This window comes from Sinocyclocheilus rhinocerous, unplaced genomic scaffold (assembly GCF_001515625.1).
Source record: "Sinocyclocheilus rhinocerous isolate Xijiao unplaced genomic scaffold, SAMN03320098_v1.1 scaffold984, whole genome shotgun sequence".
Taxonomy (NCBI): domain Eukaryota; kingdom Metazoa; phylum Chordata; class Actinopteri; order Cypriniformes; family Cyprinidae; genus Sinocyclocheilus; species Sinocyclocheilus rhinocerous.
The window spans coordinates 95,035-112,273 of NW_015643603.1; the positions used below are offsets into that span (position 1 = coordinate 95,035).

At 36.9% G+C, this 17,239-nt stretch overlaps 1 protein-coding gene across 1 annotated transcript in view; it reads left to right on the forward strand.

Moving 5' to 3' along the window:
* Positions 1 to 17,239, forward strand: part of LOC107757520 (laminin subunit gamma-3-like) — a 69,981-nt gene that overhangs the window by 24,615 nt on the left and 28,127 nt on the right. Inside the window, exons 3-9 of the mRNA XM_016575009.1 lie at positions 511 to 641; positions 2,588 to 2,754; positions 5,531 to 5,719; positions 6,357 to 6,474; positions 9,122 to 9,220; positions 9,896 to 10,032; positions 10,581 to 10,697. Of these exons, the coding sequence (XP_016430495.1) occupies positions 511 to 641; positions 2,588 to 2,754; positions 5,531 to 5,719; positions 6,357 to 6,474; positions 9,122 to 9,220; positions 9,896 to 10,032; positions 10,581 to 10,697 (958 nt within the window). The remainder of the gene's footprint in view (positions 1 to 510; positions 642 to 2,587; positions 2,755 to 5,530; positions 5,720 to 6,356; positions 6,475 to 9,121; positions 9,221 to 9,895; positions 10,033 to 10,580; positions 10,698 to 17,239) is intronic.

The following is a 17,239-nucleotide window of genomic DNA, read 5'->3' on the forward strand; positions in this document are numbered from 1 at the left end:
CTAGAGGACGCAGTTCGAAGTTCCCATGAAAGGGAACGTCTCAGGTTACTTATGTAACCGTGGTTCCCTGAGTAGGGAACGAGACACTTGCGTCCTCTAGGTTTCTTGCCATGCTGCGGACGCAAGCTTCAGATGAAGAAGTGAATGATGTGTGCTCCCGGCGCTTATTTATACTATAGTCGCACCGGTAGAGACGTCATGGCTGTCGCCGGCCAACGAGTTGGTGTTTTTTCAATGTATGCTTCAGACACGGGTCACGACGAGGCGTTCCCCATAGCGACCTCTAGAGGACGCAGTGTCTCGTTCCCTACTCAGGGAACCATGGTTACATAAGTAACCTGAGACGGTTTCACAATTTATCAGAGTGCACTGTAACCTGCATTTGTAAGAATTTTTTCCTACTTAATCTAACATTTAACCTTATGTTATCAGGTTACTTTATTCATAGGATTTCATGTTTTTGAGTTTAGTAAAAAAAATAATTCATTTTATTTCCCTCTCTCTTTCTAGGACTGGGTGACAGCTACTGATATCCTCATCTCTCTGGACAGACTGAACACTTTTGGAGATGAGTTCTTCAAAGATCCCAAAGTTCTTCGTTCATATTTTTATGCCATATCGGATTTTTCCGTGGGGGGCAGGTAAATAAAATCACAACTGTGTAGATGTGTCTTTCAGCTGTCACCAATGTTTTGTTGGCAGATGTATACTGACGAAGAGAAAAGGGAAAGGGAGCAAATGAAGGAAAATGGCCATAGAGTGAGTGATGAATAGGACAATTAGAAAGAGAAAGAGCTCTAAATATCGAGGGAAACTGGACTTTAATAAGAGAGAGAGAGAGAGAGAGTTTTGCCAGCCATGTGATCTACATTCTACATCATCAGTGTATTTGTGGTATAAACAGGATGTGGAAGAGACAGTGTTTGTGTATTTGTGTTTGTCACCATCTGCATATTGTTTGTGTCTGTGTTTGAGTTTGTGCATGTCTGATTTTTTTCTTCTTCATCGGCTTATATATCAGTGTCTTTTTACCTTTTCTGTTTATTTGATCTTATAATAAACTGCACAAACATGTTAATGTAATTATGTTAATAGTTATCAGGGTACGTTGGTGAAAACACACACTTGCTAAGCTAATTTCTTGCCAAACCTACAGTCATGGCCAAAAGTTTTGGCAGTGACATAAATGTTGTGTTTTGCAAAGTTTGCTGCTTAAGCTGTTGTGGTGTTCATTCACATTGTTTCTAGATTTAAATAATTGCTAAAAGCTTCTTTTGTGTTTTGCAAAGTTTGCTGCTTAAGCTGTTTGTTGGGGTTTTCACATTGTTTCTAGATTTAAATAATTGCTAAAAGCTTCATTGGCCAAAAAATGAACTTTTCACAAAAAAAAAAATTCACTGTTTTTTGATCCTGACACAAAATGACCAGCTAACATTAATTGACTGCAACCATGAGTCCTGTGTTGTGCCAACAGTGAAGCATCCTGAGACCATCCATGTGTGGGGTTGCTTTTCAACCATAATTCATAATTCTGCCCAAAAACACTGCCATGAATAAAGAATGGTATCAAAACGTCCAGCAAGAGCAACTTCTTCCAACGATCCATGAGTAATCTGGTGATGATCCGTGCATTTTCCAGCATGATGGAGCACCATGTCACAAAGCAAGAGTGATAAAGAAGTGGCTCGAAGACCATTACGTTTAAATTTTGGATCCATGGCCAGGCAACTCCCCGGATCTCAATTCCATAGAGAACCTGTGGTCAGTCCTCAAAAGGCGAGTGGACAAGCAGAAGCCCACTAATTGTGATCAAATCCGAGAACTAATAAGGCAAGAATGGATTGCCATCAGTCAGGATTTGGCCCAGAAGCTAATATCCAGCATGCCAGAGCGAATTGCAGAGGTTATGAAGAACAAGGGTCAACACTGTAAATATTGACTCATTATATTTTTTTCATTATATTCATTATATATGTTTTTCAGTATACCATAGAAACATGTGGAAAAATAATCTACAAATACTGAAGCAGCAAACTTGGCAAAACAAAAACTTTGGCCATGACTGTTCTTATTGTGTTCATATTGTATTGCAAAACACTTTTGCTGCTATTGAGGTGGGATAAGGGTCAACACTGTAAATATTGACTCATTATATTTTTTTCATTATATTCATTATATATGTTTTTCAGTATACCATAGAAACATGTGGAAAAATAATCTACAAATACTGAAGCAGCAAATTTAGCAAAACACAAAATTTATGTCACTGCCAAAACGTTTGGCCATGACTTGTACAGCCATAATAAATGCAACATCTACACTGTGGTCAGAATGTGTTTCTACTTAGTATATCTGACAATGTTGATCAATTCATATTTTCTTTTAAGGTCCCTGTAGCATATCATAATTTGCTTTGTGTTTTGGTGTCATTTGGTTTTAAATTCAACCATCTGGCTCATTTGTTGTTCCCCTCCCATATGCCACATCCTGAGTTTTTTTTTTTTTTTTGGCAAAGGGAAATTTTTATGTGTCCACAGAAAACAGTGAGCCTTAAAAGTATGCTAACATACTCTCAACTGTTTTGCAGGTGCAAGTGTAATGGTCATGCCAGTGACTGCGTCACCAATGAGGACGGACGTTTGGTGTGTGCTTGTGAGCACAACACTGCAGGGGTCGACTGTCAGCACTGTGCCCCCTTCTACCAGGACCGGCCATGGGCACGGGCCACCGCCGATTCATCCAACCAGTGTGTGAGTGAGTATGGCCTGATTCTTTATCTATTTAAGTAGATTCACCCTGAAGTTGTAAAAAGCTCTTTGTTAATCCTGTTAAACGGTAATATTTTATCATCTGGTTCATTAATTTATTGACACCACAACCCATTGAGATTAGAATCAAGAAAAAGAGCTGAAAAAATGCATTAGGCCCCAAGTAAATTTTACATTACATGATTAATTTAACAATGTTTTTCATTTTACTAGTTAATAATATTTTTCTGTGAATAATAAACTGAAGGTTCAGCTGAAGACCCATCTGTGCGTTGTGTTTGGAGTATCTGAGAATTGGAAATGAACTAACAGTGAATTTAGCTTATATTTGATACTTCACTTCAGCATTATATATTTAATGCTTTAAACTTCATTAAACATGAAATTCTGCTGGAGACTGCAGAGTTTTACTTTCTCAAATTAACTTTGAAATGAAGAAGTTAATTTGTTGCCTCTTGCACATTGGCTGTGATTGAATTTGCTTAGTTTACTCAGTGTAACTGATTTAATGGAAAAATTTTTTTTAAATGTGTTAAGTTCTGTATCTAAAATGTATGGTAGATCAATTTTGTGCAACCAAAGAAGTTTGAAAGATCAAAAAAGTTAGCATTGTATGTTGTACAATGTTAACGGGTGTTGTACAAAGTCAACAGTATCATCAGGATTTGCTGTAAATATCATAGCAATATCTTGAAAAGATCACGTTTCTTTCACTTGCCTTAGCTGCACTGTATTTACAGCACAATCTTACATGAAGATGCTCACAGCAGTCAGTAATTCAGTTAAACAACACATCATTTAGCCTTTCAGCACAATAACTAAGAAAGTTTCATTCGTGTAATGTGTTGTGTGCATGTGTGCTGTCATGCGTCTCTGGTAAATGCTTTAGGGGGATGCTGTAATTGGCTATTCTGACAAACCCATAAGGCGAAAAAAGCCATGTTAATTATTTTCATTCTGTATTCCACTAAGCTCCACGTTCTTTTAATTAACTCTCTGTTTCAGTGGTCAACAGATGGGTTTCTGTTGGTAATTGTTGTCCCTTCCCATCAAAGTGGATTTAATGAATAAACAAGTTGGGTGCAAAAGTAGCACTATCTGTTGGTGAGGAGGTGGAAATAACCGCCGATGCATTCTGTGCATGGAAGTTTTTCGTCACAGACTCTGCCAAGTTTATCATTTGCATGACAGGCTCTGAAAGCTTCCACCATAAGCCTCAATGGAAATGCTTTATTAAATTGCAATACTCTTCTTTGCATGACTAAAAATTAGAAGAGTAATTAAGGCAACCTAGAAATGTTTATTCATTACATCCAAACATCTCTTAAATATGCATATTTACTAAAACATGTTGCAACTATGTGAAACCAGCCAATTGTTTCTAGGTTTGTTCCCAGTCTGTTTTGATGTCTTTAAACACAATAGTTTTACAGTAATACATGTTTGTTTGTTTGTTTGTTTTCTCTCTGTCACCAAAGTAGCACCGAACAGAATTGCGAAAATAATGATTTCAGAAGTTTTTTTAACAGATTTCCTTAACACTGCCTGTCAGTGCCCCACATTCACACTACTGGTTGAATTAATAAGTACTTTTACATGCGTACTTATAATGGAGTTCCAGCAGGTTTTTGTGTAGTTGAGTTAGTCTTTGTCTGTCTGTCCATGTATGCATGACATATTTGTTACATGTCATTGCTGTCTTTTGAAGCATGTGCTCAACGCCAAGGCTATTGTAGTCCGATTAACATGTATATTTGCTGGATGATGCCAAGCTTCAATCACGTTATCTAAATTTGTCCAAAAGTTTGCAGTTGGTGCAGTTTTGGTTTTGGAAGAAGTCTTTTTTTATGTAAAAACGGTTATAAAATAACTATTTTCTATTTTAATGTTTTAAAATGTAATATATTCCATGTGATGGCAAAGCTGAATTTTCAACAGCCATTACTCCAGTCTTCAGTGTCACATGATCATTTTAATATGCTTATTTGCTCCGCAAGAAACACTTATTATCACAGTTGAAAACAGTTGTGCTGCCTATTTAATAGTTTTTGTGGAAACCATAATAAATTTTTTTATGTAAATTTAAAAAGAACAGCATTTGTTTGAACTAGAAATTTGTCATTACAATGTAACAGTCTTTACTGTCACTTTTGATTAATTTAATGCATCTTTGCTGAATTAAAGTATTAATTCATAAAAAAAATACCTTTGGAATGTTAGTTTATGTTTTAGAGAAATCATTGAAAAAACTGCTTACTTATAGTTGTGTGTCCTCATTAAGAATGTATTTAGATGTAAAATAAATTGAGATTTAATTAATTTAAATAAGCATTTTTCCCTTTCTTTAGCATGTTTCCTTTATTGTAATAGTATGCATTCCTTTCTTCAGTGGCAGCTCAAGAAACTGTGTCCCATTAGAGAGTGATAATGTGATGGTTATTGCAGAGTCAATAGACTGACGGAGCTGTAATAAAACGAGTAATGTCCCACAATGCCCCCCCTAGGTAGCAGGTGCATAAAAAGCTGACTTTGTGCGTTCTGGTTCGATGATATGTTGAGAAGAAGGGGCCTGTGGCAGGGGAGCTTATTAGGTAGTGTGTGTGTGATCCAAAACCTTTTGAAACTGAACATGCTGGTGTGAATTTGACCGAAAGCTTTAAATGAACGTCCACTGCTATTTCTAATCAGTTCGATCTGTTGTTCTTCTTGTTTTTTCTTTTTCAACCATATACATTCCTCCAATTCTTTCTCTTGATTCTCAGGGTGTAACTGCAGTGGTCTTGCTGATGAATGTGTGTTTGATGCAGAGCAGTACCGCAGCACAGGAAGTGGGGGGCGCTGTGTTGGCTGCAGGGAAAACACAGCTGGCCCTCACTGTGAGAGATGCAGAGAGAACTTCTTTAGAGCATTAACGCAGCAGCCCTGCCAAAACTGCAACTGTAATGCAATGGGTGAGTTACACTCACACACTCACACACACACAAACACACACACACACACACACACACACACATTCACTACTATCTTATATCAACCCATGTAATCGGTCTTGAATGCTTTCTATCTCATACACTCATGCAAATGAACATATATACATAGAAATATACAGCTCTGAAGTAAATACAGCGAAGAAAAGTCTCACGCACATAAATTCAAACAGGATTTTCTTTTTCTTATAGCTAATATTAACAAAGCGTAAGACACGTAAGGGTGATAAATAAATAAAAAAGTTTATTCATGCTGCCTATTGGTGTAATGTTAAATATTAATTTGCATTTGGATATTGCAATATTAATGGATTTAAATTTCCAGAACGTTAGGGAAAAAGTCATGCACTTTTAAAATTATTTGTTGCTGTTTAATTGCACACTAATCATGTTCGTCTTATATCTGAAATATCTGATTTTGCTTCAGGTGGCAAAATGTGTGTATAAGATATGTTAAAATTAGCATTTATTAAACTTTATTGGCTGAATTTTTAGATGAGGAAACGATTCTTTAATTCAACTGAAACTATGTACTCGTTAAAAAACCCAAAGGCTATGAAAGTCTGTCAAAAGCTGTCTCTCGCTCTCTTTCTCGCTCCAGGCTCTATGAGTTTGCAGTGTGATGCAGAGGGAGTGTGTATGTGCTGGCCAGGTGTGTCTGGTGTGAAGTGTGACATTTGCAAGTCCGGTTTCCATTCTCTCGGCCCTGGCGGATGCAGGTAATGAGAGCGAGAGTATCCCTACCAAGAATGAGAAAACGTTTAGTTCTTGCATACAGAATTATGCAGAAATATCTGACTAGTATATTTTAAAACTTTAATTCATGCAGAGCAGAATTAGGCTAATATATTTCACACTCATCTTTGGAACAAAACAATACTGTGAAACTAATTCAATTTAACCGAATCACAGCACAAATAAAACAATTATATATCACCTTTTTGAAGACCTTTTTTGTGATCTCTAGCCCTAAAAAAACAATACACCACTGCAGACTATCTATAGCCTACATATTGAAAAACATCAAAAAACAACATAAAAAAACAGACTTCTCAGTATTTTACATTAATATACAGTATCTCCTCTTATATTATACAGTATCACATTAGAGACCTGCGCGGGACGGATTTTTCAGTCCCGTCTCCCGCAAGATTCTGTCCCGCTCCCGCAGAAATATATCTTCCTTTCTGCCATATGTACATAAACTGACAGTCACCACTGATAAGGTACTACTAAATATTGTAGAAACTTAATTTTCTGTAAAGTTGCTTTGCAACGATTTGTATCGTAAAAACTCTATACAAATAAACTTGAATTGAATTGAATCTTATCTGGGCCCGCTCCCGCCCGCGACATTCATGTTTTGTCCCGCTCCCGCCCGCAAAAGCCCGCATAAAAGTAATCTATATAGATTTTTTTCAGTACATCGAACAAATTTACATGAAATGGTTCTGTAACATCTCCTAAGCTCCACAACATCCCAGCATAAACGCTCCCGATAAAATATTTATTTAGGCTAAGCATCAACATTCAATTTATATGTTTTAGACATTTTATGTTTAGATAATTTCTATTTTACGGGAGTCCCGCAAATTATTTTATTCTCCCGCATCCCGCACACACACACACTCGCCCATCAAGAGTTGTCCCGCGCCGCACCCTGTTGCCTTGGGTCCCGCGGGAGTGCAGGTCTCTATATCACATCTTATATAAACACATTTTCAACTCAACCACATTTAAGAACAATTTGAAAGGTCCCCAAAAATTGTATATTTATTTTTATATTTAGAAATATATACTTCATCTTTTTTTTACTTGGTCTCCGCATATAAATGAAATAAAAAGAGTAAAGGTGACAGTGGAATGTTAACACCAAGGATCCTCTCTATCATCCCTTTCACATATTTCCAAAAATTCTTGACAACTTCACACTCCCACATACAATGATATAGCATACCTTTAAACTCACTGCATCTTAAGCAAGTTTCAGGGATATTTTCATTATATGTATGCAATACAACTGGAGTTATGTAAATCCGCATCAACCACTTATTAGGGATGTAACGATGCACTGTGAGCTGGTTGAAAATCGATACAAATATGTGACAATTCAAGTCAGTTGAGATATTAAATGAATCACGATACAGTTGTGGGTAGGAGTTTATATGAATGTATCTCTGAGGGGAACTGACTGTCTTTAGAAAAGTTTAGATGATATTTTCTTTTCATCTTGACTCTGTATAATACATATTAAATGCACTGTATAATGCATATTTTAAAATGTCATATTTTAATTTCACAAAGAAATGTTCTGCATTTTGCCCAAATCTTGAAACCTGTGTCTAATCTGACTGGTTTAAACTTTGTATTGCCCCAGATGGGACTAAAACAAGATAACGGTTAAAAGGCACATAAATATTTTTTTCACATCATACCATACAACAATCATATTTATAACTATAGGGTTAGAATTTTTCTTTATAGATCTTTCAATTCTGATGAACATAAACATACATTTAAAGGCAGGCTGGATTTGATTGCAGACGATTCCATATCCACCCAAGGTGGGAAGTCCTGAGATAAAAAAGAAAACATTATTGTTCTTAGTTGTACAGCCCAATAATACCAATATAGATTAGACCTCCTCTATCATATGGCAAATATAAAAGTGTCAGGCGGAGTCTGGTACATCTGTTATTCCAAATTAACTTAGTGGAGAAAAAAATTTTAAGTTGTTGAAATAGTTGTTTGGGGGAGGCAGAGGAATGTAACGGAATGTAACGTTTAATGTTGTTTTATGTTGTTTCATTTATGGCTTATATTAAACGTATTGTTTTAGAGTTTGTTACAGTTGTACTTTTACTTAATTTTGCTTCCGTTATTTTAAGAAAGAAAAAGAAATCATTTCAATATTGAAGCTGTGTACAGATTATATCCACCTGAGAAGATTTGCACTTTTCATATGCACAGTCAATGACGCAAATAATGGCATAATGCAGAAGAAAACACAGGAGAAAGGCAAACGTCAAACAAAAATTTTATACACCACTACACTTTCATGTGGCCCATGTGGATCACTGTTTTTGGGTGCAAATTAGTTGGTTCATTGGAGTAAAACATGAAAGAAAAAAAGATGAAAAGAGAGTGGATGGAGGTTACTTGTCAGAGAATTATGGGTAATGGCAAGCCAGGTAAAACTGTGGTTTCAGGCCATGTAGCAGATCATAGTGAGATTAAAAAAAATAAATAAATAAACCTTTACAGCTGACAGAGCAGTTCTGACCTGAGGCCGTCAGCCAGCTGACCCGCACACTACACGCACATCAGTTGTGGCTCTCTCATCTGTGCGTGTGTGTGTTCAAACAGGTTGTGTGAGTGTGACACCAGGGGCAGTGTAGGAGTGTGTTCAGCTGAAGACGGACACTGCCATTGCAAGACTAATGTGGAGGGTCAGTCCTGCAACAGGTGACCTTCTGCTTCTCACCCTCACATACCATCCCTCTGTGTGTCTTTAATTCACATCTCACCTCTTGTTTTTCTCATCTGCAACCTTTGGCATGCATTCCATTGGCATGTGCACAATAAGAGCAAGAGACATTAATATTATTGTATTTAGCACAGAGATCTGTGACACAAATCAGTTAATGCAATAAGTGCAAATAATGCAGAAATCTGTATTTTTTATCATTTGAGTAGTCATTTGGATTACTCTTAACACCTTACAATGCTATTTACTTATGTATTTTTACTCTATTACCTAGATAGTTCACCCAAAAAAGAAAATTCTGTCATTTACTCACCCTCAAGTTGTTCCAAGCCTGTATGAATTTCTTTCTTCTGCTGAACACAAAAGAGGATATTTTGAAGAATGTGGGTTTTTCAGTGTTTCAAACAGACTTACAAGTTTTGTGTGAACTATTCCTTTAATAAGCTTCTTATTAGGTCACAACAGACACACATACACAAATACCTCCAGCTATAATAAATCAATGGAGAAATGCTCATTTGCACTCTTCTTTGCCCACTGCAAACTCAAAAATAAGCACCACATTGTTCAGATCTTTACATAAATTATTTTGATAAATGTGAGGAAACCTGAGCACTATATGTCTGTTTTATGTGTCTTTATCTGTATTATAGGTGTAGACCAGGCTCTTTCAACCTCCAGCTGGAAAACCCAGATGGCTGTAAAAAATGCTTTTGCTTTGGACACTCCCTCGCTTGTTCACCCTCCAATCAGTACATGGCAATTAATATTACTTCAGACTTCCTAGAAGGTAATTTATCAAACATTTATACTGTTTTGGAATGTTTTACATTCCAAATATCAATGTTCACAATTCCTGCCTCCTACTGCAATCACACATTTCTTTCTTTACTCACTTTATCAGCACTTTTTGGATTTTTTTTTGTAATAGTTGATATATACAGTGGGGTCCAAAAGAACTGAGAACACATTTAAAAAAAATAAAATAAATAGGTTTTGGGATTTTGACCATTTTAAATAAGAGAAAAATTTGTGGTGCCAAATTAATTAGAATTATTTAGGATTTTTCAGATCATTCAAACGGAATGATCAGATTTGTGACACTGATCATGTGACTCTTTGTATAGATGGTCAGTTCTTGCTTCCATTGAAGCACAATACTAACCAACTGAAACCAAATACTAACATTCTGAAATGTACAGAAATTTCAATTTTGCAATTTGTTATGCTGATCATTCAATTTGTGAAGAACATTTTTGTATTAAATCGTAAAAGGCTGCTCAATGGAAGCACTTTCACCAGTGACCTAAGACTTTGTTGTGTGTACTGTGTGCTCAGATCCAGATGGCTGGAAGGGTGTGTTCTCCGGAGGGCACGAGCAGTCCCTCATCTGGAAGGAGGGAGAAGTCTATCTGTTGCCCTACAGAGAGGAGAATGGCTTCTACAAAGCACCTGGTAGGACAACAAACATACACTTCCTCTTAGAACATGTGTTGGTACTGTAGGAGTTGGCCGGCTTTGAAACTGTTACTAGACTAGTTACCAGATTTACAGTCTGTGTCACGATTGTTTAGATGTTATATGCTGCCAATTAGAAAAATTTTACGACAAGGAAAATATCTACAAGCTAAACCTGTAAAATTATTTACAATAAGTCTGTTCTTTTCTGAGCAACTCTACTAAGCTGAAACCACCATAGCTTACGGTTTGACTGCGTGTGGTAGTGTAATTTATTAGAAGCTTTCTTTTTTATGCAAACAAACAAACAGATGATAAACAATGGGCTAGAATTAGCATGCTTGACCATAAATAGTATTTTATAGAGCAGCCTTTGAAGATAAATCAGCTGTACAGGCCAGTCCAGAGGCTAGTTTTAGTCCAAGTCCCCTGAGTGCAGTGGACAGGCTGAGGGGATTTACTCTTGTCTACACAGCGATTTACTGCCACAGGGAGACACTTAGCCTGACCAACTTGGCTGCTCACTCTGGGAGAAATCCTGTTAACATCACGTCTTCATGTCTCACATTGTTTTTTGATGGATTACGTGCGACACGTAGATAAATACACACCAACACAATGTTACTGGACGGAATACTCTTAAAATACACGAATGTGGCTTTTTTGTGCTGCATAAATTGAATAGTAAGGTTTCTGATGTATCCACGAGGTCCTAATGCGCGTGTTTAGTCTCATCCATCTTTGTTTTCCCACCACTGACTGACCACAGAGATGCGGCGCAGAGCTTGTTTGTGCCGTTCTGGCCACTCGGCTAAAATGCGCTGAGATCTATTGCTCCCTCGATGCATTTAACGATCTCATTTGCTCTCCTTCCCTCCCTCTGTTTTCCCACTCACTCGCTCGCATCTCCTCATTCATGTGCATTTGCTTTAGAGTACAGCCACCTAGACAACTGCAACAACACCCAAGGACTTTTTAGATTATCCTTTTAATGAACGTCACTCTCTTATTTGCGGCGTGCGCTTTATTTGCATCTTTAATGCTTTTTACACATCACTGGTCTCAGCAGAGAGGAGATTTCTATGAGAAGGAGGAACGTTTTCCTGATTAAGTCTGTCTTGAGTATTGGAAGGAGTTTAATAGATACTGTGAGTGTGTATTTGTGTGCGAATGTTTCACTAACACTTTAATATAGGGACCAATTCTCACTATTAACAAGTTGCTTATTAGCATACCTATTATTAACATATTGGCTGTTTGTTAGTACTTATAAAGCATTTATTCTACATGAACATATTCAACATCCCTAATACTACACAATGCCTAAACTTAACAACTACCTTACTAACTATTAATAAGCAGCAAATTTGGATTTTATTGAGGCAAAAGTTGTAGTTAATGGTTTGTTAATAGCGAGAATTGGACCTTAAAATAAAGTGTGACCAATGTCTCTTCACTTGAATAGCTCATCTAGTTGGGCACAGCTTTGGGCTTTTGACACTGCTGAGGCTGCCATGTCAACAGAGAGGTGAGACAAGATACCATAGCCAAGCAGCTAAGCCAAGAGTTTAGCTGGCTGACTGAGCCAGACTGTGTGTATGTGTGTGTGTTTGTTGTGTGATCTCCCCGGAGGTACATCTGCTCCATGGTGAGAGGACACAGTGGAACATTTATCATAGCTTTGAGGAGAAAACAACATGTCTCACACACACACACACACACACACACACACACACGCAAACACACATAAACACCTCCCAAAAGCTGGTCGCAAGCTGTCTCGGAGTCACAAACACAGATGGAGAGAAACGGAGGTCGCTGTGAGATTTGAGTTAGACAGGGATGGGTGTTGGAGGGAGATCTAAATGTCTTCCATCCTCAGAGAGATGCATCCAGGTACCACATTGTGTCCATGAACAACTTGGCCAGTGCACCCTGACAGCCAACCATATGCCTGGAATAAATCTCTCCGGCAATCAGGACTCACTGGTGAGACGTATCAAATGTGATCAACTGAGACAAGTGGCACAAATTATGCTCAATCCTTTAATCACTGAGATTGATGTTTAAAGCAAGGGTTTAATCGTAATATCCAAACCAACTTCTCCTCCCGTATGTACAATTGTGCTGATTGTGAAATGCATAAATATCAATAGAAATAGAACTGCAGCAATAAGGCCAATTGCATCTGTGCCTCCTCTGTTAAAAGGTCTGATATATGCCGCATTGATGCTGCTGCTGGGTCTTTTAGTACAGTGGGTGGCGTGGGATGACACCAGGAAAAAGTGCAAGCACACCTCGCTGTATAAATACTAAATACTGAATAAACACCTGATTTATAAGCATGTCCACCCTCACTGTCTGATCTGCCTCTCTTCGGTGTAACAGCAGGAGGATCTTCAGTGTGTTTTATCTAACTTAAAGGGATAGTTCACCTAAAAATTAAAATTGTGTCAGCATTTATTCACACTTATGTTGTTCAAAACCAAGTGTGACTTAGTTTCTTCTGCAGAACATGAAGATATTTTAAAGAATGTTGGTAAGAGTTTTGGTGACCACTGAATTCCATTTTCTGGACAAAAAATACAACATGAGATTGAGTAAATGATGACAGAATTTTCCTCTTAATCACAATCACTCAATCAGGGTAGATTTCATATGCAATATGATCCAAACAAAAATGAGGCTGTAAGAGATAGAAGTACAGTTTGCTGTGTATTTGTTGTAGTGTGTACTGTATATGCTGTGATATTGATCGGTGTCAATCATGCAGGTAATAAGGCATTGAAAATATGTCTTTCCAACATGTTGTGGATTAAAGATATAACATTTATAAGTATAAATAATAATGTGAATAGTTTGATATAGTATTTTTTCCTTTTTTGTATTGTATTTATTTGTGTTATTTGTGTAATTATGTACAGTATAAATAAACATATATTAAATAATAAATATTTAATTAAAATTAAAATTATGCATTAAAAATACGTTTATTTTGTAGCATAATTCTATTCATATGAAATTATTGAGGTTAAAACAATTAGACATGACCTATGTCCTTAAAGGGATAGTTCACTCAATAAAATGAAAATCATGCCATTTTAAATCTGTTTGACTTTTTCTTCTGTGGAACATTAAAAGAAGATATTTTGAAAAATGTTTCAGTGTTGTTGTTGTTTTATCAATACAATGTAAGTCAAAACTGTTACCAACTGGTTACCAACATTTTTCAAAATATCTTCTTTAGTGTTCCACGGAAGAAAAAAAACGGCATACATTAATTTTGGAACCAAATGAGGGTGAGTAAATGATGAGAGAATTTTCATTTTTCTATCTTTTATTCTATTTTCTATCCATTTAAGATAGTGTTGAATGGACTGAACTCACAGCCTTGCTTTCATTTGCATCAAATTGACTATGCCGTCTACCTGGACTGAGTTTTATTGCAACTGTTTAAACACTGAATGTTAAAAATAACATTGTTTCATTTCCATTGCTTTATAGATTATTTCTTAACATTCTGCCCTTTAAAGTACAAACCCCAAACCCCAGAAAGATGTAGAAAATGCATTTCAGCAGGCCTCTCCCTATAAAAACGACCCAGATGCTCAATCCATCCCCTCAGAGGGACTGTTTGTGTGAAGCTGAGGAAATTTAATTGAGGCTCAGTGGGTTTAATTGAGTCAGGGACAAGTTAAAGCCTGGATTGATTGTTAAGTTTGATGGTAGCTCACTAAATGTCACCAGGCTTTGTCGTTGTGGTGACGATTAATTTGTTTGTCTGAGAGAGGGTTAACACCTCCATTTATTCAAATCTGATCTTGAAGAGATGGGAGTTAAACAGGTAGCGCTGAAAGCTATGAGGGATAGTGTATTGTTTTGAACCACTAACACTACTGACTATATTTTCTCATTTATAGCTTCAGTTGTTCCACCAAGATTGTCAAGGGTCTCCAAAGAATCTGTTTCAGGTGTTGGAAGAAAAACTTTTAAAAAACTTTAAAAAAAAACAAGTAAAAATTTGCCTCAGCATCTCTACGGGTGCCGGAGTTTGTGAATATGCTCTCATAGGGAAGGTTTCAGCGTGCTGTCAGACCTAAAAACAACAGGAATCCAACAGGTACAGAAGATTTTAGCCTCCTTTTGTTGAAGTTGACTCATTCTTGTCTCTGCATGTGGAACGGCAGGGGGGTGGAGAAGAAAAAACACTCCCGCTAAGCCCCTAACAAGCTTTCAGGTTGTCGGGGTTTAGAATGTTTTGCAGCTCTTTGTTTCAGGTGAAGCATGCGGTGCCGTGCATGTATTTCAGCTTCAGATCGATGGTGAAGAGATGATGGGAACAAGAATCCCCTAGGGGTGCCACATAATGGTCCAATGAGAGATTTGATCCCACAGAGTGGCCAGTGCTTTAGATAATAAGAAGGACAATCATTTTGCTGATTTGTGTGTTGAGTTGCCACATATGCCATTACAACTGCAAAATCACAATTAGACAAGTAAATGGTTTGATAGTGTGTACTGATTGAAATGTTGGAACATTTTAATATATTCTGTTACTTTACACATTAAATCACAGATCCTAGATGGGTGAGTAATGAATGTGAGCCGCAGTGTCTGGAGACCCCTTTTTTTTTAAATATTCACTTCTTTTGCCTTGTCAAAAGATACAAAAGGCAAGATTTGTGAATGGCCCATAAGACAGAAGTATTGAGAAAGAAAGAAAGAAAGGGAAGGGGTGACATCACTGAACCGCTATCACAGCACAACCACTATCTCCAAGCAGAGCATCTAATCACCACCAGCCGGTATAGACATTTCTCTCAAAGTCCCAATACAATAAAACTATTTTACTGTAACCACTGGCTATTCTAGTGTCTGGGCAAAAATTTTACAGTCCGTCTTTCCCTTAGCTCACCCTCTCCATCCTATTCTATCACATTTTTCACAGCTATTACTTTTGCTTTATGTCCTGAGATGTGTAACTCATCTCTGGAAAATATTCTTCGACTGAAGCAAGCATTAACTTCTGTGAGGAGTAAAGAATAACCGGCTACAGATACAGTGGCCCCCAAGGAGGAATTACGGTCCTGCGAGACCCCCAGGGCACCAGCTGCTTGGAGGCACCCCATCAAAAACAAATAATTAAACTCACACACACACACATTCATTCATTCATTCAAGTTTATTTGTACAGCGCTTTTCACGATACAAATCATTGCAAAGCAACTTTACAGCAAATTACATTTCTACAATATTTAGTGGTAGCTTATCAGTGGTGACTGTCAGTCAATGTACATATGGCAGAAATGTACGGAAAAATCAATCACACACACCTTGGGATGGGTGTAAGCATTATTTAAAAGGGTGTGCAGTATGAGAACTTAAAAATAGTTCAAATAAGATAAAACAAGATTTTTATGGTATTTTTTAATAATCGATTTTCATTCTGCAGGGAATTTTGCCTCAATCATAATTTTGACTTTATATCTCAGAATTCCTTCTCATAATTGCAGTTTTATTTTAGCTGACACTTTTATTATATATTATTAAAATATTATATATCAATTATTATATGTTGGACTCAATAACTTTGTTTTGCATTGCTGTGCACCTTTCATTTATTTATTTTAACAATATTTTGACACATTCAAGTGCTGTTTGCTATATCACTTTTACATTTGCTGTGCCTTGTTTTCAGTGTCAGGTCACTGTAGGCATCTCAACTCCTGGAGGCAAGAATCCATACTTGAGTGACCCAAACTAACAAAAACTTTAAATGTCATATTTCAAGGCTACTTGTTCATGCATAATAGAATAGGATGGCCTAACTTTTGCAATGCTCAAAAACAAATTAAGCATTTTTTGCATCATGCAAATTCATTTGGAATGCATTAAAAAAGGCATTTGCATTTTTCTACATAAAGCCACTATGTTTGCACAAACATAAAATGTAACCTCAGAAAATAGATAAAGCCACTGCACAGTATCTGTACATAGTACAAGAACACCAGCCCTGTGCTATTGAATTTAGAAAAGAGATTCAGTACCATATGCTGCTGCATTCTCTACTGGTATTGTAAATACTACTTCTACAAGAGGAATGTAGTAGAGCTAATGGCAAGCTTGACTGCTGATGCTATTTAAAATGTGCCTACTACTTAACATCCACTCTGGCCTTTTCTGTATTACAGACTTATTCAATGGAGATGACTTTATGAGTCACAAAGTTTAGTGATTTAGGCCTAACAGTAGGTTAATAAGAGCAGGCGTTTTGTTATTTGTCACACACACAAACACACACAGAAACACACACACACACACACACACACATAGATAGATAGATAGATTGATTGATTGATTGTATGCATACTGTGTGTGTGTGTGTACTGGTATATATGGTTTATGAGGACACAAATGTGTATAATGACATGGGTACTACAACGTAAACATGGTTTATGAGGACACTTCCTCTGTTCCCGTAAAACAAAAGGCTTAAAAAACATACAAAACGGTGGGTGATGAAATTCAAAAATTGCCAG